Here is a 19,608-nt window from a genome sequence, read left to right as displayed (position 1 = left end):
TTTTTTGGTGCAGGAATCGGCGATCCAGTGGTAGCGTCCAGACTGTCCAACATCCACGGCGGTGGCGGCGGACACGCGGAGCTGGCCAGCGCTAGAAGATTGCGACTGGAGAACGAACGGCTGGTGGCCGAGGTCGCGAGGTTGAGGAGGTTGTTGCTGAGCGGCGCAGGGCGCGGCGAGGTCGGCGCCGAGGACGCCGCGATGGAAGAAGAGGCGCGCTTTGTCGCCCTGGAAATGGAATTGCAGCACGCGAAGGAGGCACTCCAGGCGTTGAAGGCCGACCGGAAGCGGCTCAAAGCGGAGAAGTTCGATCTTCTCAATCAGATGAAGGCGCTTTACGGCACCCTCGAAGACAAAGAGCGTGAACTCCGCGATTTTATCCGAAATTACGAACAGGTGAGTCAGTGGATGATAAAACTTTCGCGATATTCTTTGTATGCATTTTATTCCTTTTTTAAAATAAAGTTTTTATCCGCGGCTTTGAAAAGTGTTGTAAAATGATCAAAAGTACGGCGAACAAACGGCATCTTATCGAGAGAAAAATGATCAAGCAATCGTCTCGTTCCGATAGAAAATCTAAATGCCAATTTTTATTAATGATATCTCTTCGGATTCCGTAGAGATATATTAGTTCGAAAAATTCTATTGATAAAGGGACATCTATTCTTAAGGAACGTAAAATATCTCTTTTGTGTGCGACAGTTATGACAAGATTTATACGAGAAGATGGAATTATTAGAACTTAAGATATTGGAAAGATTCCGCAATTCCTTCGAACTCTGACAAGAATATCCTAAGATGGGTTTTTTATCGTTCATAATAATCGGCGCCGCACGAAAATAATATTTCCGCAATTCATAACGATGAAATTAAAGCTTTTGCTTGAGTTTTGTTCACATCTCACACTCGCGTTCGCTAAATACATTACGTAACACGTACAGAAGTCACATTCGGGAAATTTAATCGCGACACATTCCACGAACAGAAGCAACAAACAGTCGGGAAATAGCTCTAATATCGCCGCGATCGTAATTTGCATGTCTCATATAGAACGATCGATTTTCGATAGGAGCCACGGCGATGAATTAAGAAAGGTGATGGCTGTAACCGGGAGAAGCGTTCCGCCGCACTCGATATTTATGAACGTTCAACTTTCGAAATTGCCACCACGCCGCTGTAATTCCTTCTTTGCCTCGTTTTTTTTATTACCGGCGTAAAGAAAGAAATGCGAGAGAGAGAAATCCGTATATTTGCTAACAGTGAATCCATTACGAAGTGGTCGGTCAAACAGCATGTGGGGCAGGCGATGAACGAAATAAGAGATATTTAGTTAAATTGCTGAGTCAGTTACTTTAGAACGATCCACTCCTATAAGTTTTATTATCACGGCAGTGCTTGAAATAGCGATCGAAAGGGAGCAGCTTGACTTTTCTTCCAGGACGATGTATTAATTGCTGCTGACATAAAAAAGCATAAACGATTCCTCGAAGAAAGGGTGTCGTTGGGGGATTTATAAATATCTATCTTACGAAATTATTTTGTGTCGACGCGTTTACTCAACTTTGTTTTTAGCGTGTGGCAATATCCATTAGCGATACTGTCAATAGTTTCTAACTTTGAACTCTCAGCTGCTAAGATTTGGAATCTCCGCGAAAGAAATAAAGAGGTACTTGATCTCGCCCATCTCTTTAATGTAACTGCATGTGCAATAAAATGTGATATGACTTGTGGCTCCGACAGCGAGGTTTAACTATTAAAGCATAATAAAATTTTCTGTTCACTAAAGCGGTCGGCTAATGCAAATTGAGAACTACGCGAAACGAGCGACTAACGAAACCGCGCTCCACGGCGGGTTTTAATTTCGCCTCTAATGCGTCTTTATGAAGCGACGAGGAAATATCGAGAGGGAAAAAAAAGCCCGGGAGAGACACTGTTCGCGCAACGGCTATTCCCAGAGCCGCCATTGTACGAACGTAGTTAAAAAACTTTTATATACGCAATCGGTACCGCTGCGGGCATCAGTTAATCAGTAATTGGCTCGCTCTTGAAACTTCATTAACCCGCAACAGTGCGTGGGAAATGTTGTTCGGAGACGCCCGCGGTGCCAAACGTATAAAACATTTAAAAAATATTATGAGAAAAGTTGAAGTGATTTATCGTGTATCGTGACGAAAAGTTATCCGCGATCTAAAGACACTTCTGATGCTCGCCCAACCGTGTTTCTCGGAATGCAGTGTTGAGCCCGCGGATGCAAGTGACACCGTACCGGTACACGGCAGCAATTTTGCCTGTTAAATGCTTTCATTAAACTTGCCGGAATTTCTCATTTTGCCGAGACCATTATGACCGAGCCGCAGTTATTTCAATTCCGTTAAATGAACAACGACTTCCGCGAACGATATACACGGTCGCTGGTGCATCAGATTGCATTGGGTACGTGATCTTTCAACTCCGACAAATTTTTTTTAAAAAGCGCAATTGTTTATTGGCAACTTATAGTATCCTATTATGATAGAGATATATATTTTATGAAATTTGACGCTGATACTCGTATCACATATCGAATTGATCTACAGCCTCGAGCTATAGTTTCTCCCGGGATAAGACACTGAAAATCGTGAGTGAAGTCATTATCGCTGGAGGAGGCTTAAGGACCGACTTCGAGAGCGCATCGCGCATCAAGATTGCCCTCCGGTATAACGGGGCCGTTTGGTCTTAAGCCAATGTGTAACGATGTGCCGAGACAAAGAGAGAGAATGTGGCGAGCTTTTGTCGCTACCGATTGTTATCAACTCCGGAACAAAGACTCGGCTCAGCCTCGATTCTCGAAAGGCCGGAGAGCGGTATTTCCGTGTCTCGACAGGCCTACGTGAAACGGTGCGTACACAGACGCGGGATTATTCAGGAACATCGCGGCCAAATCTCGCTTCGTCTCTGGTAAAATTAATTGCGAAAATTAAACGAAAATTAGAATACAAAGTTGAGAGATAAAATAAGTAACATCTGCAATTTACAATTCGGCGAGAAATAATAATTTAAGAAAATAAAAATGATTCCTGGAAATGAAATTAGTAAAAATAAATATTTCCTTAATAATATATAATGAGAATTTATATATGTTGGAAAAATCGTTAAATAGTAGATTAAGCAGTGCAGAAAACGAGTGATTACACTGATTACTGATTAATGCAATTGTAAATTTATGACAGCAGCAACGCCGCGAAAATGCTTTTTTGATTGTCGTTGACGACATAACGTAATTCGCGAGTAAAGAGCACTAAGAATAATTAATAGTATTGTTCTTCTGACCGAAATTGCTGGGTGAAGATCAAAAGCATCGTCGTAATGTTAGCCGTGGTGATGTTGGTATTTTAATAAAAATGTTATTACGCAGTGCACGGTATCGCGGACAAAAGAATTTGCGATTAATTAATAAGATTCCACGCTTTTGTAATGTACGCTTAGTGTTCTTTTGCGTGAATATGAAAAAGATAGAATTTTACAACGCACCCAAATGGAAACCTAACAGCGTTGCGTTAAGCAGAAGAGAACACGACGTATTACAAAGAAAATTAATGCGCAAACAGAATGAATCTAATTGCTACATGGAAATTTACATAAAATATTTAACCAAATCTTATTATGTTAACGCGTATTTCACATATTTATGCATGTACTAAAAACTTACCACGTATCTAGAACCCATATCATAGATAAAAATTAAAAAATGCTTTTCATAACGTTATGTTTTTATATTAATTATCTGTATTGTTTTTATTAGTCGCACGAATTTCCAAGAAGTATAACCGCCATATACATCGTTTGTTTTACCCAGTAGACCAAGTAACGATTCCATTCGTTGCACTTGATCTCGCGAAAGTTGAAATTTCACTATTCACTTACCTGAGAAATGACTTCATTACTCCGAAGAAAGTTCCTGATGAAAATATCAGGCTAAGTGTCACCGACAGCAGCGGTACATGCATCGTCGCCGACTCCTTCGCGTTGCTTTTATCATCCCCGAAAGAATACACGCGTTTTACGGCGGTTTTCCGCCCATAAACCGCGCCATCAATTTCTCTTCGCTTTTATCTCTCTTCCTTCTTTCTACACTCGCGCGTTCTCTTTCTCCTTCTGCATAATCCACTTCATCTCTCGGCAAGTGGGGACGTATTACGTACTACGCCTGGTGCATGGTCTTATAATTTTCTTCTACCTTGCGTTGCCTTCTATCCATTTTCTCTTCCTTGACGATACTGCGACTGTACACGTGAATAAGCAGGAGAAAAACACTTTAAGCTAACATATAATATCTACAACCGATAGTTCACAGTGACTTCTGGAATAACTCGTGATAAATTCTTCTAATTTAGCTCTGTCAAGATTAACTTTCATTAAACTTCTGTGTCTCAAATTTTTCCATGACGAAGAGGAGTAAGATTAATTTTTATTTTTAAACAAATGGTTTGCCTTTATTTTCGCCAAGTTCTGCGGTGTCTCGATATCTATCATTCAATTTAAAAGAAGCTCCGGCCGATAGATATGTGTGCGCACATCTACGTTTTCGCGCGCTATCTCTTTCAGCTCGCCTGCCATTGTTCGATTTTGCGAGCCTTGACGTGTTTCCTGGCCCTTCCTGTTTATCATCCGACGTCATGGCCCGGCAATGCGCTTACGAAACGCTGATAGAATTACCCCTACTTCCTTTCCCCTTTGCCGAAGCTTCCAAACTGCACTTAGGTTTTTCTTTTGCATCGCGCTGCCACGGGAAATTGTAGGCATTATCCGCACATTTACATACAGTAGTTCGCTTCCGAGGAATTTAATATACTCGAATACTTTATAAATGTTTATGAACGTAGCGATCCCGCTTATATTATAATAAAGGAACATAATGAACGCACATAAGGCAGTAATAAAAAAATAACTCCCTCAAATTCCTCTTAATTCTTATAAACCTTATGAAGTGTTCGCTATTACCTCCTAAAATTATTAATTAGCGTGTAATTTAGCTTTCGTAATAATCTCTATTTAACCAGTATTTTTTTTTTTTAAATCAACACGAGAGTAAAACATTAAAATCGGATTTTCAGTGCTTCTCACGTGTGATGGAGTCGTACCTTTAGCGTCGCAATTGTATAACGAGGATTGTTGTGTCTACTCCAGGGCAATAGTTTTTGAAGATATAACTACGACGCTACGTGCTAACAACCGACGCTCGGATGATCCGTAACGCCCGTAATAACCGTATTGCCGCAAAGTTTAGCCCATATACCCTGCTGCAACACCTGTTATACGTGCGACAGAGTTGCGCTCGAGGTAGAGATAAGTGGATTAACTTTGCCGTAGTCGATATCGTCGACGGCTAATAGTCGATGGTGAACGTCATGTCTATTCGCGCGTTAAAATATAATCGCGCTCTTCGCAGGCAAGAGATCAAGTTATCCCTTCGCCTAGTCGCGGATATGTCTTGTCGGAACTAAGCTTGAGCGTTATTTACTGAACTTTAATTTAACATGAAATATGTCTTATTCAAAAGTCTTACACGCAGAAAAATTGAGAGTTTCAAATTTGGCACAATAAGAATTATTAGTTTTATTTCAGTATAACGTCAGCAATAGAAAATTAATATAACTCTGTCGTTATATTAAGAATAATTTTATAACAAGTATTGATTTTATCATTGAAAATTGTTATTTGTTTTACGCTTATTTGATACTCTGAATTATTTTATTTAATTGTACGATATGTTACATTTGCTGAATATTAATTATGCTTGTAACGCGACGTGAAATTATCGATGGAGAATGTCAATCATGAAAGTCCGTGTCACGCATTTTGAAGATCCGAATCGCATCTCGAGGGTCTTCTCGTCTGTTTTCCAATACGGACGACGCTCTCGAGATAACTCGCGCTGCGCGAAACAGTCTCGCCAGCATCGATTGACATTTTCGTGAATATCAACTGGGTATTTGTTCTAGAACTCGATTTGATTCCCAGCGGCTATTTGCTCTCACGGCCATTATTAGTTCGTCGACTGTTTCGACGAAATCATCGCTCACCGGTGCGGCTAAAGTTATTTCGTCGAATATCGATTATTACTTCGTGCCTCCGTGGAATCCGGCGGGCTTCCAATTAATTATTAACTCATTCCGTATTCCGCAAACGGATTTTGCAATGTTGATTTTACAGGGTTGATTGACGATGTTATAATATTGAAACATTATTTCTCGACAACGAGAATAAATCTGTTTCCGGCGTGTTTATTTCTTGTTTGTAACGGTCAAACAGAAGAAACGTTCACGAGCGGTGCGTATCAAAATCATGTTTCGTCATTTTAACTGCAAGTCTATTGTGTCATCCACACATTACGCTTTCTCAAACGCGATGGTGTTCATAGCAATTTAATTAAATAAATAAAATATATACGCAATATATAATTTTTGCAATATATCATCATTTTAATCCACGTTATAACTGTATTTATCTCTATTTGTTCTAATTTCTCTTCCATTTTTCGTGAAAAGTAAAGTCTGAATAAAAAGAAAAGATAAATTTGCCGTTTGGTCGCTGTGCTCCGTTCAATTTTCGAATCACGTGCATGCTACGGTAGATGGTGAAGGTTTTGGGCGCGGAGTTACTGCCCGGACATGGTCCTTTTGACCGTTGATTGCAGCGGATGCGGGAGAACGAGGCGACCCTGGGACGTCTTCAGCAGCAAGGACCCGGCATGCCTTCGGAGGAACGCGAACGAGAGAGGGAGAGGGAACGCTGGAGTCTTCTAAGGGCGGCGAGGGATGAGGCCGATCGAAGTCTGAGCCTCGCGGCTAGTTTGGCCGACAAAGAAGCCGCCCTCTCGCACGCACACGCAACCATAAAAGAGGTGAGCCCCGCTTATCGAACGCGCGTTATTCTGCATCTAAATTAACGGGTTTAAAATCGATATAGGGTTCGTCTCAGGGGATTCCAGAAAACTCGCCAGAATCGATAATCTCGCACATATGATTACAATTTAAAAATTATAAAGAGAAAAATTATTTTCTTGTAACTCTTAAAAGTTTTATATAAATTCAAATAACTACTTAGTGCTCCAATATCTAGCCAGAATATAAATTTTCCTTGCCCATCAGCGATATTTCCGGATTTCTTGTTGACGCAGACCGTTATAATGGCCCGCATCTCAAGGTATACCTCTTGATTGTTACCAGCTGCAACGTCAACTGGTAGAACGCGGCGGTGGCGGCGGGATCTGCCTGAGCGATCAGGAGTCCCTGGTGTCGTTTCCACGGGGCAGCGTGAACGGTGCCGCGACGCCCGGAGCCGGCAGCAGCAGCGGCGGCGGCGGTGGCGGCGGTGGCTGCGGCATCATCCCCCACGTGAACTCCCAGCCGCCCTTGGGCACCACCGAGCTCGGCATGTCCGTGGGTAACGTAGGTGGCGGCCCGGGTGCAGGAGGATCCTCCGGCGGCCAGGCCGGCGATCGCGGCAGCTGCAGCGCGGACAGCGGCGTCCGCGGGTCCAGCGATCGCGAGAGCGGCGGGGCGACCAGCGTCGGCGGAAATCTCTCGGACTCCACGACAGACGGTGAGAATCACTTCGATAGCAATTAGCGGTTTTTTTTTGTTTTTTTTTTTTTATTGCGTCGCGCATTACATCCGCACAACTATACTGAGAAGTATAAAACGGGGGAAAAAAGAGAAGAAAGAGTTTTACAGGAGGAAAAAAAGTAAAAAGAAAAAATGTATCTCGTAAAGAGGATTTTGTCTCGCGCAAAATCCCTTCTCTTTTACAGTGATATGAAGTCGCCTCAGCTAATCTTTTCACGAGTCTCTTTACACGTTTCTATAAATAAAGCCTCTTAAGTACATCAAATTGTGTAAGGTGTAGTTTGGATTTGATTGTTGAATTTAGATGAAAATTAATGTCATGTCAACATTATCAGTCAGTGTCAATTTTCATAATCTTATCTTATTCTATTTTTAATCTTAAGTATGCGGGTTTTGTCTGCATCTTGTATCCATGAATTAAAACATTTATTGCCTGAATTTACACAACGCAATCTTCTCGATTCTAATTAATGGTTGTAATGTTTGTGTCATTGTAAAAAGAATCGTAATAAATAGCGGCGCGGTGACACTGATTCTAAAGCAGAATTCGTCGTTAACGGTATGACAACGAAAGAACATTTTTGAAGAGATCGTCTTATCTAGAATTACTATTAATCACAATCGGAGTGACGTCTCCGCTTAGAAGATAATGACTCCGGCGTTTAGTTGCAACGAGCCCCAAGATTAATCGCCCAGTCAGAAGGGATTGCCAGTGTACATCCGGCTAAGTACCAGTTTGAAAAATAGTCCGACGGCATCCGTCAGTCGCGAATGTTAATCGAACGTAGGTGGTGGCGGTCTAATCGAGCACACGCTTCCTTCATGTATTATTCAGCCAATCGCCGTGCCGTTGCATCAAAACGGTTTGATCGATTGGGTTTCCGGCAAACGCTCGCGGTCACCGGAGAGAGTTTGGTGCTTGATGCGCGTGCATGATTTTCAGCGCGAAAGATGCACTTTGGGATGCGCAGGAAACACTCAAGTCCCTGGATTATCTGAACTCTTGCCAAGTTACATTATCAAGTTAAACATTTACCCAGAATATTACCCGCCTCACTATCTATCCTTTTAACGCTTTCTTTACGAGAGAAACTGCTTTGGAATAACAAGAGGATTTTGATGATATAATCACATATAATATACTTGCATATTTTATTATTGTTAACTGATTTATAGATATGATTTATAAATATTATTAATTAAGTCAGGCACGGTATAGTTAATGAAGAACCAAATAATAAGCCTCACAATAATCTTACGTAAACCAACAATAAATCCTTTCGAATTTGTCACGCAGCTATTAATGAGATATTAAAAGTTAACATTATTCCGAGTGTAAAGTTATATCAATTTAAACTTTTCCTATTAGCCAGATAGAAATTTTCGCTAATGGCCGCGTCCATTATCTCGTGTAAAAAGTCAAGTTACTTTGCACTTTCCAACATCGCAACGTCTTTCCGCGTTCCACTTTCGGTGGCGAACGACGGGCATTATCTCCGTCATCGTCGTGAAAGGATGCCACGGCATAAAGAACACAAGCTCGGCAATAGCGGCGACCTCGAGGGAAGCTCGTTCTTGACAGCCCCAGGCACAATGTGACGCGAGGCCCGTGCCGGGTTGCCACCGATACCCTACCCGCACCGATTCCCTCCCTTTACTGTAAAATTGATGTCCTTTATATATATTTCCGCGCAGGCACGCCAACAATTACGGTCGAGGGCAGCGGTCTCGACATGGACAGCATCTCCGTGGTATCCTCCGTAGCACCACCCCACATATACCAATGTAAGTGTCCAAGAGCATAAATCACTGATCGTCGTCACTTCCCATGTCATTCAGCGCTCTACATCCCGCCTCCCTGTTCCGTCATAACCCGAAGCGCCTCTGCTGCTTCTCAGTGTATGCGTCTTTCTCTTCTCCTCTGACCAATACCCGTTTTCTTTCGTCAGCGAAGGGTGGCTGGACCGGTGGCCGATCGCGAATACGTCGAAAATACGCAGGATTAACAATTATAACAGTTCTTTGACGCTCAGATCATTAAGTCACATTAAAATATTCGTAAAATAGCCGAGAGTCCTTCGATGTTTCTATCTTGCAGATCTCTAAAGCTCTCTAGAATCACGACGGCTGGAAAAATCGAACCGCACGGTATCGCTATCGTATTCTGGTCACCCTGTAGTCATTTATCTCTTGGTATGCGCGCGCGCGTGTGTGTGTATGTGTGTATGTGTGTATCGTATGTGTGAACGTGCGTCTTAATATGGTGGTCCCGAAAGGGATCGAAGGCGCTCACCGAATAAATCGTTTTTCTCGCGTGAAAGCCTAACCGATGCCGAGGGTCCCCAAGGATGTCTTCGATACAAGTCCTGCCTGCTACATGGCCTGAATGCATGCGCATGCACATACCGTAAACCTGACAGAGAGATGACAAGAACGAGCTATGCCCACGAGAAGGACTTTTTGCACGCGAGCAGGATCGCTGCACGACGCGCTGTGTGTTCTTTATGTGACTTGCATCGATTACCGTTCGCTGTGTCACGGGACTGGATAACGCTTGATGAAAAAGCCACGTGAAACGCGATTTTCATGTGCAGTGTAAAAAAAAATAGCGACATCCAAAGAAACGTGAATGAATAATTAATAGTTTTGTCGATGACCCGAATTTGACTTCACGATCGCATCCTGCTGTGTTCAATTACTAACAAATTATCATTCACGTTCTTTCTTTGTTATATACGTTTGTTTTAACATGACAAAAATATTTTCATGCCCAAGTATAATATTCGCGCGACATGTAATCGTTGCGTAAATTGTTCATCGACGGTTTTCCATTTAACACATAGGGCTTACATCCTCTGCGCATATCTCATTACATTTCTATGAACTATTTCTCTCGGTCTTCCTATTCTCGTTCCAAGTGCTCGAGAGTGCCCCGAGCGCTCCGTTATGGAAATCGATGGTACACCGACACGCGTATCTTCTGTTTACAGCCGCAACCACACCGAAGGACTGCAGCCCGACGCTGTCGCCGCTGAACGCATTTTCAAGGTCCATGGACAATTCCTCGCTATCGCGATCGGTCGAGCAGCTATCCAGCCCGCTGGAATCCGAGCCGAGGAGGAACAAGCAGCCACCACCTGTCGTCGCACCTGCCGCGCATTCGCGTTCGTCCGCCACTCGCGGCGGCACATGGGGATCCATTTCAAGGTAATAGGTATAAGGGAGCTCTCGTTCCCGTTACGGAAACGCTCAACATTTTATTGCGCAACACGAACCGCAAATTGCTCGCCATGCAAACGACGGAAATTCAGTTTCGAAGAGACAATTGTTTCTTATGTAATTATTTTTGCTCTCCCCCACACGTTTTGCCCGCGGTAATACCAATTACGCATTAATTGAGTGAAGTATCGATTATTTAGCCCATCGCGCAAACATTTAGCGGCAATTATCGCCGGAACAACGGTACATTTTACTCGTAAATATGAGTTAAATTGTTTTGTGGCGACGAATAATTTATACGTGATGTTTAATACAAAGCGGGCGGTCACAAATGATAGCTTCGTCGTAATAAAAAGCACTGGAAAGTCAAGATGACGAGAGCCACTCCATGGAAGTGCAGCCATACGGCTCGTGTGGCGAACAATTCATTCGCACGACGGTGAATGGTTTTACAAAGTGCGCGACTTGTTCACATTGATTTTACAATCTCGTGCGCTTACACGTAAGTACGTCGGTGCACTGTCGACATTTTTGTACTCTCAGTACTCTGATGACTCTCAGTATTACTTGGGCGAAGTGTGTGACTACTACGCGAGTCTTACTCCCTAACAATGTACGAGCAAAATGAGTTCGTAACACGATAGAAGGGAAATTGCAACTTTGCGACAACGGTTGCTGAGTAGAAATAGATCCGGACTTCCGCGCCGTGTGGAAATAAACTTGTAAAAGAGACTGTCATGTAAAATAACAGTCTTCTTAAGTAAGAGACGATCTTTTTTCCGGATACAAGAGAATATCGATTTTTCCATTATATTCACTTGGATACTACAGTCGGTGAGACTTACGTCCGCAATGTGATTTTATTCTAAATGATGGATGATGCCATCGGCTGTTTAGCTGTAAAATATTGCACAGAGATCCGGTAATCCACCATTATCCCATCGAACTGGCAACATGAGACACGGAAATTTAGATTTACTCTCAACTGAAGAATCTAATTTCCCATGTCTAATTATTTTATATTTATGGAATTAATTAGAATTTATGCAAAAATATTTATTTATCAATATTTCTTAAATATACCTCTTATACCTCTTCGCATTGATTCAATTTGATATTTTCAACAGGATACAATCAATATGTTAATACATTATAATGATTAAAAAATTGTGAGTCTTACATAAAAATAAGAAAAAGGAAAAATCAATTTATTATATATATAATATCATTTTTAACTATATTATTATAACACAGTACGCACACGTAAAATATAATAAAGATGTGTTTTTTCGCGATTGAATATCATTGCATCAATGTGAATGAATCGATGTCTCCCTTCTGGCAGAGTATTCGCCCGTTCGCGACATCGGAAGACAGCAAACAGTTCTAGCGGTGGTAGCGGCGGCAACGAGGGCTCAGACGGCTTTGATCCATATCGATCGTGGTCGCCGCTCACCGAAGAGGGTTACGCCGAGAAACTTCGTTTGCTTCGAGAAGCAGCTTCCGTGCCCATGGAGCGATGGCGAGCCCCGACCGTTTTAGCCTGGTTAGAGGTGGCTCTCGGGATGCCGCAATATGGTCCACGATGTGCCGAGAACGTCAAATCGGGCAAGGTAAAGGATTTATCACCTGTTTCCATTAGCGAACTTTAAACCAGTTTAACCTGTTGATATAAGCCCGAAGGCTATGACTGATCTTAATCATGTCAAAGGTTTATCCTTCGCGCAAAAGACTTTTTTTATTTTTGTATCTTAGAAACAATTCACAGAACCGTTTCTGATTAAAATACTTGTCTCGATCAGTTAAGTTTTCATTATTGTGGTACTATTTTCAGGTTCTACTGGAACTAAGTGACGCCGAACTTGAGGCCGGTTTAGGCGTAACTCATCCGCTTCATCGAAAGAAACTGCGTCTGGCTATCGAGGAACATCGACATCCAAGTCACGTTCGATATCCCTGTATCGCTCAGCTCGGTCACACCTGGGTGAGCTCTGAGTGGCTGCCGGATCTCGGCCTGGCCCAGTACTCGGAGAGTTTCGCCACCAATATGGTGGATGCGCGTATGCTGGACCATCTGAGCAAGAAGGAGCTTGAGAAACTGCTCGGAGTCACGAGGAAGTTTCATCAGGCCAGCATCGTTCATGGTATTCACCTGCTGCGGATGCTAAACTATGATCGACAGGTGAGCGAATTTGCACTATCGACCAAAATGATATTACAAGATCTTACTGACGATAAGTTCATCAGGAACATGTGAAGATAAAGGCTGCTTATAATCAGTTCTTTATGAGGATTTATCAAACGATGTAATTGCGGTTGAATAATACCATCAAAGAGATAATGTCACGCTTTTGGTAGGCTCTCGCTGTCAGAAGACATCAATGTGAGCAGGTTGACACGGATCCTTTGGTTTGGACGAATCAAAGGTTCATTCGGTGGGCGAGGAATATCGATCTCACGGAATACGCAGAAAACTTGAAAGGTGAATCGTATTTCGGCGAGATCAATTATGTATTTTTTAAATCGAAAATTTTAACAAACATATATAATCTATTGCCATACATATATGCCATATATTACATATGACAATTATAATTGATTACAGTTTGCGAAATTTAATATTAATTTGCTAAAAGAACATAAAAATATTTTATACATATATAAATTTCTTTTGCTTACATCTTTTTAACAAATTTTATTGCAGTATTTATCTGCAGCGTTTATAACACATCTCTCTTCTAAAAATAAGAATACACAAAATATGCAGGCTGAAAAATCGACCTTTCACCTTTAAGCCCGATAACATACACATGAACTATCGATATCATTTATCTTTAACGAGAATAAAATCTCTTTCCCATAGACTCGGGTGTGCACGGTGCTCTGGTTGTATTGGAGCCGTCGTTCACTGGCGACACCATGGCCACCGCCTTGGGCATACCACCGGCGAAACACATGATTCGACGACACCTCACCGCCGAATTAGAAGCGCTCGTTCTGCCAGCAAGGTATTCAGTCTACTGTCATCCAGAGGCGACACTGGACAACGCTCACTAATCGGCATGACGTCGTCGTTGTTCTTATCGTCATCGAGAGACGGGACGACGTCTCCGGAATACTAATTGGCATCTACGAAACCGCGTTCGGACATTCCTCGCCTCGAAGGAATCTCCTTAGAGCACCTCGGGAATTTGATCGTCAATTTCGAGACGCTCTCGAAGTCACTCGAACTCGCGCTAAGCGTGTTTTCTCTGCCCTTTGTACATCGAAGAAGACGTACACTTTAAACATCTTTTGTCGAGTCATGCAATAGAACGAACATTCCTTTTAAGTTTATAGAATAGAAGATAGCGTTACTAAGGTACCACTCATTTAATATAAATTAAACGGACTTAAGGGCCAGTTTCACCAACGTCGATTAACTGTAACCTTCGATTAAACTCACTCTTCATCTCTTTCTAACTGTTCCCCTTAGAAAGAGACGAAGAGTGAGTTTAATCGAAGGTTACAGTTAATCGGAGATGGTGAAACCGGCCCTTATTGAGTGAATGTTACGGCAGCGTTTATAGTTAAAAGTTTTTTTTGTATACAAAATTCATTCCTTGGATCGTTATTCACTGCTTTTTACCATATCACACATTGATCGAAAGGAGATAGATAAGAAGAAGACGCTCAATTCCTTGATCAAACGCGAATGATCTCGATACATGAAAGACAATAAAACGGAATTGAGTTTTTTTTACGTTCGCCGCGTAAAGAGATTCCTCTTAGGAGATTCCTCTTCAAGGCAGGAACGTAACACAACGAGGAATGAAATCGTGTACGGTTCGTTTTATTCCTCATCCCCCGATCGACTCGTGCCATATGTCGTCCGGAATTCGGCGTATTCTCGGAACGGAAGCGGCAGGTGCAAGTTGTAAAGCAACGAACGACACGTCGCGCCGGACTCCGCGTCCAATCCACGTGCGATGGCCAAAGTTAAAATCGTCGAATTGCGAAGTAGATCGTATACTCGATCGCGATTTTCAGTCTTGATCGAAGCAGTAGAGACTTTTTCGCTAGAGCATCAAAAAGCATCAGTCAATTATTTATTTACAGGAATATTTCACGCGCGGGCAAGTAGTCGGGAGTGCTTTTTCCAATTTCTCTCGGTAGGAGAAACGTTTTCGGAAAACTTTCGCGCGGAGACGAATAACTGGCAAATTTCGACGAATCTCGCTCGACGAAGTGCGTTCCTCGCTTCTTCATCGATATTCGCGTTTCACATCGTAAAAATAACATTAGTTCGGGAGAAAAGAGAAAAAGAATTGTTACTGTATAGTCACCGTTAACCGATAGACAGTTACTTTTCCAGAATTTCTACGAGTAAAGTTAGCTACATCGTATAAGAGACGTATCCGTGAACTTCCGCAAAAAGCTTTCGTAACCGACAGAACGTAATTTAATGTATCGCTAAGAAATCTCGAGAGGAAGTTGTAAATATTCCGGGAACCGACTCGGAAATGAGGGAGATATGAAGGGAGTGCACGATTTTTTATTTGCATTTTATGATACCTCCGCGAAACACGGATAATTGGTCGCGATTTTAACTCGACCAGACTCATTTAAACTTTTACAGTTGCAGTAAAAGTTCTCGTCGATGTTAAGTGAACATCAAGCAGCACTAAAAATTACCGATGGCCTCAATAAATTATCTTTATCGAGTAAAGCACATTATGCAATTAAAATTGAATTAAAATGTGGACTCCCTTAATATATCTATAGAGCTATTTAGATAGAGCAAAAGCGCGCTCGCACGACGGTCCTCGATCGCCATCGATCGTTGTCGGACGCGCTCGCCGCAAAAGATACTCGTAGTCTTAATACACATGCCATACCTGGATATATCGGGCATACACACACGTAAATACAGTATACAGTTACAATCGACATATATATATAAAATGTACATATACAAACATACGCGATTACCACCCAGTGGAACGTGCCGGAGTACTCTGTCCGACGAAGTTTCGTCGGAGTACTCGGCACTAGTTGCAGCGCGCGATTCGCTGGGTCTGCAGTCCACTCGATCGCGGGTCCACCGGTAATGTTTGTCATAGCTGAGCCGTAGCCCACAGCTGCCGCCTGCACTGCACTGCGCTATGTACAGCACATGTTAATCTTAGTGATCGTGGTGTAATCCTTGGTCAGACACCTCGCCCCTGCACAACCCCCTTTTGTATCTCCGGAAGATTATCCGAAAGGAAAAAGCGCTTTCCATTATTTAAGCAACCCTCAAGCGAAACTTTTAACACATTTCTGACTATTAAATGAATCATATTATTGATTATCCCTTCTTATTCAGAATATGTATGAATCACTTCATTTTCCCCCCTCTTGCTGGTTTATGGATGAGACTCCCTAAATGTTTCTCTGACCAGGAATCACACCACAGTTGCATTATGATTCCTTTTATCTTTTTCTCTGATTTGCCAATTTTGATATTTACATATATCTTTTGACTGTTCGATGTTTACTCTCGTTGACTGATTAGCGTGGCTGGAAATGCGTCTCGGTTGGTCCGACTCTAGGAAAGACCATCCTCGGCGTATCGGCAGCCCAATAAACATTATACATTACTCTATATCGGTGGTGCACAAAATGCTTGTGTATGTATATTTATGTTGTAACTAGATATTCATTATAAGATAGAGCTCGTTCTATCGTCAGACACTTACAGCGAGCCACTGCCATCAGGTCACAAAATTAAAAAAATTTACGGAACACAAATAATAAACACGAGTTAAAAAATCTCATTTATATATACTCATTTGATAACTAAATATTCAGTTATCAAATGTATCTCGCGTTTGAAACAAAGATTTGCCGTACAGATCGACTAGAGGTTTTGCAAAAAAAAAAAGGTACATATTTAGAGAGTGGTTCGCTGTAGCACGTGTCACACGTGTGTGTGTGTCCGAGGTATGTGCATATCAGGCGGTCAAGGACGCCAAGATGTACGCAAGAAAGCGTGCATGAAAAGGATGGTGTGCGTGTGTGCGTAGAAGTCAGCTGGAGGTGGTCCCGAGGAACAGCACCGCCGGGGGTGGCCGTCCGATGAGCACCGCGAGCGCGGGCGGTAGTCTCGGTCGTGGAAGCAGGGCGCTGCATCTACAGCATCACCAGAGCTCGCTGTCGGCCCTCCACATGACGGCGAACCACACCGGCACCGTCGACAGACGCAGATCCAGCCTCAGGGTAACGTACCGTTTAGATTCAACGAGGATCTGGTCCGCGTACAAGCGCGCCAGGAACTCGATGCCGCTCCCCGCCTCGCCTCTGCACTTCCCTTAACTCTTTCGCACGAGGGGTATCGTTAATTCGATCTAATCGTTACCGAGGTAATTATTTTTAAACGTAGCTTCTTTTGCTAAAACTTCTGAGCTCGACAAGTCGAGCTTGCGTATTCTATGCTTATTTTTTCCTTCATAAAAACACATAGATTGCTTATATTGTATAACTATTAAGTTAAATTATAATTTAATTAATGAAACAACTGATTTTTTTGTAACTTAATTTTTTTTTTTTTGACCTGGAAAGAGATAAGGATAGTGCGAGATATATCTTTTAGAGAGTTATCTCTTGGCGAGTTGCTTCTTGAAGCCTATGCTTGTTTTTATCATGATCATTGCATCGTAGAAAATTTGATATTTAGAGAAATGATATATATTTATGTGATAATCTTAATATTTCTCCATTAGGATTATATAAATGAATAGATTTCTTCTTTCTTTCATTCAGTCTTCAAAAGAAAACTTGGGAACGGTATACATCCGTTATAAAATCTAATCTTTTACTTGCAATGTGATAAAAATTATTCAGTTCTGTCATGCCAAGCTATATATTATAAACTGTCAAGAAATATCTATATTATTTTCTACAGTATTATTTCCTCGACATATTAATAATTAATTAGGTGAATTGTAATCAATACGGATCATATCAATAATCGGCACAGACAAACGCGCTAAAAAATGCAGAAACTCATCAGGATTGATTCATCATTCCATTTTAAACGCAGTTCATTGTGCAGTCATTTACTCCCGTTTCCATGCTGACTTTCATGCATCTCATCTGTGACTATTAGCTCTTTATTTTGATTAATTATTGGCACGACTGCATGGCATCGCTTAGTAAGGACGCTCGCATAACACTTTACAACGAAATATTTCCCCTTAATAATCGTAATTGATCCTCGTCGAGGGAGAAACGAATGATCATTCCGAATTGTGAACGACAATGCTTTCAAAATTGCCTTAGAATCTCTCAACTTTATTAGAAAATAAATCAGATGAAATATTTTTCGCAATAAAGAAACTTCATGCTAAAACTAAAAATATTATACAACATATTACTTTTTAGCATGTCAAGTAAAAAATATGTTCTTTTATCAAGTACATAGGATCGCAATATCATATTTTTTGCGCCAAAGTATTACAGTGGGCACCGTATTTGTTCATAAACGTTAATAATTTTAATTCGCTGTATGAAAAGATGGTACTTATAATTACACAGTTCGTTACGTGAAAGAAAATTTCAATCGTCCACATCAGTCTGTTAGAAGTTTCACACGACGAGAGTCAATAACAGAATTTCACGCTGTGAGCTATGAGCTCGACCTAATGTTAATCATTGTCCCTGCATCCTGTGGATCGTCGCAGACCTGCAGTCTTCTTTACTTGAAAAAGGTTCGGTATTTATTACATATATATCCATTGTTTCTTCCTTTAAAGTTCTTTATACATTGTTCTATATCATAGAACATATCCTTATTACGCCTATCGATTCGCTGCATCACCGCGGATCGATCAATTGCAGCACATTTTTACAAAGTCTCCGACAATTGGCAATCTATGGAGATTAATTTTAATATAATTATCAACGCCCAGATAATCTTTTAATATTAATTTAATTGATTTTTTTCCTGAATTTGCAGGAGATTTTGTAAAAATGTCTTTGCGAGAGCACATGAGTGCGAGCAATTGATCGTGACCAATTTTTAGCACTGTTAAAATCCAATTCTTGTAATTTCTCAAAATAATTGATTACGATCGATGCGTTACGATCAAACTCTAAAATGACTTATTATTAATTTCGTACATATGTATATCTAATCGCGACAATCAGATAAATGTCTCAATCGGTCGCAAACTCGTGCCCGTATCCTCTCCTAGAAAAGTAAAATAGGAAACCATCAGTATGGCAAATGTATCGGCATCGTGGAACGTGGAAGCGTTTTTCTCGTATGAACGCTTCCACGCTCGAGAAAGAAAATCCTCGGTCTCGGCGAAGCGGCAGAAGTACGGAAAATTTCCGATTAACGCGGTTAATTGATCAACTCTGTTCCCGAGGCAAGGCTTCGCTGAGATTCAGATGATTCCTAATGGATCTCGATTTCGATCGCACAGACCCTGAAATGCGAGCAAAGGAGTAATCGAACAAAAAGATTGTACAATAGACTCTGGAATAATCGAGTAATTATCGTTGTGCCCGGTCTGTCGAGCGCGAGACACTTGAACGTGCGAATAACCGATCCATTGAATCAGTGTCAGAAAACCGTTCGCAAGGTAAAAGAGAAAAAGACTGATGGAGTACGAGCCTAAGCCTTGCAGCCGTATTATCCATAATTTATAGAAAAATGGTACAGATCGCGGAAACACCTCCTCCTTGTATTTAATCATCTACTTGTACACCTTGTTTTCGTCTTTATATAGTCCAATCAGATTGCCAGACAATCTGC

General features: G+C 41.6%; 1 protein-coding gene across 10 annotated transcripts in view; it reads left to right on the top strand.

Annotated features, from left to right (window-relative positions):
- Positions 1-19,608, top strand: part of Liprin-gamma — a 123,161-nt gene that overhangs the window by 99,131 nt on the left and 4,422 nt on the right. For 8 of the 10 annotated variants that reach the window (XM_071724154.1, XM_071724089.1, XM_071723784.1 and 5 more), the window contains 10 exons: positions 14-396; positions 6,677-6,883; positions 7,209-7,584; positions 9,303-9,392; positions 10,598-10,814; positions 12,172-12,439; positions 12,661-13,008; positions 13,185-13,308; positions 13,690-13,834; positions 16,874-17,066. In XM_071724154.1, coding sequence (XP_071580255.1) covers positions 14-396; positions 6,677-6,883; positions 7,209-7,584; positions 9,303-9,392; positions 10,598-10,814; positions 12,172-12,439; positions 12,661-13,008; positions 13,185-13,308; positions 13,690-13,834; positions 16,874-17,066 — 2,351 coding nt within the window. Of the gene's footprint in view, positions 1-13; positions 397-6,676; positions 6,884-7,208; positions 7,585-9,302; positions 9,393-10,597; positions 10,815-12,171; positions 12,440-12,660; positions 13,009-13,184; positions 13,309-13,689; positions 13,835-16,873; positions 17,067-18,529; positions 18,557-19,608 lie in introns of all 10 variants that reach the window. The other 2 variants (XM_071724200.1, XM_071723841.1) reach the window with 2 other exon arrangements.

This window comes from Temnothorax nylanderi, unplaced genomic scaffold, assembly GCF_030848795.1.
Source record: "Temnothorax nylanderi isolate EJ_2023f unplaced genomic scaffold, tnyl_v1.0 TNYL_tig0001_pilon, whole genome shotgun sequence".
Taxonomy (NCBI): Eukaryota; Metazoa; Arthropoda; class Insecta; order Hymenoptera; family Formicidae; genus Temnothorax; species Temnothorax nylanderi.
The sequence above is the reverse complement of the archived record's forward strand: the minus strand, read 5'-3'. Positions and strand labels throughout refer to the sequence as shown.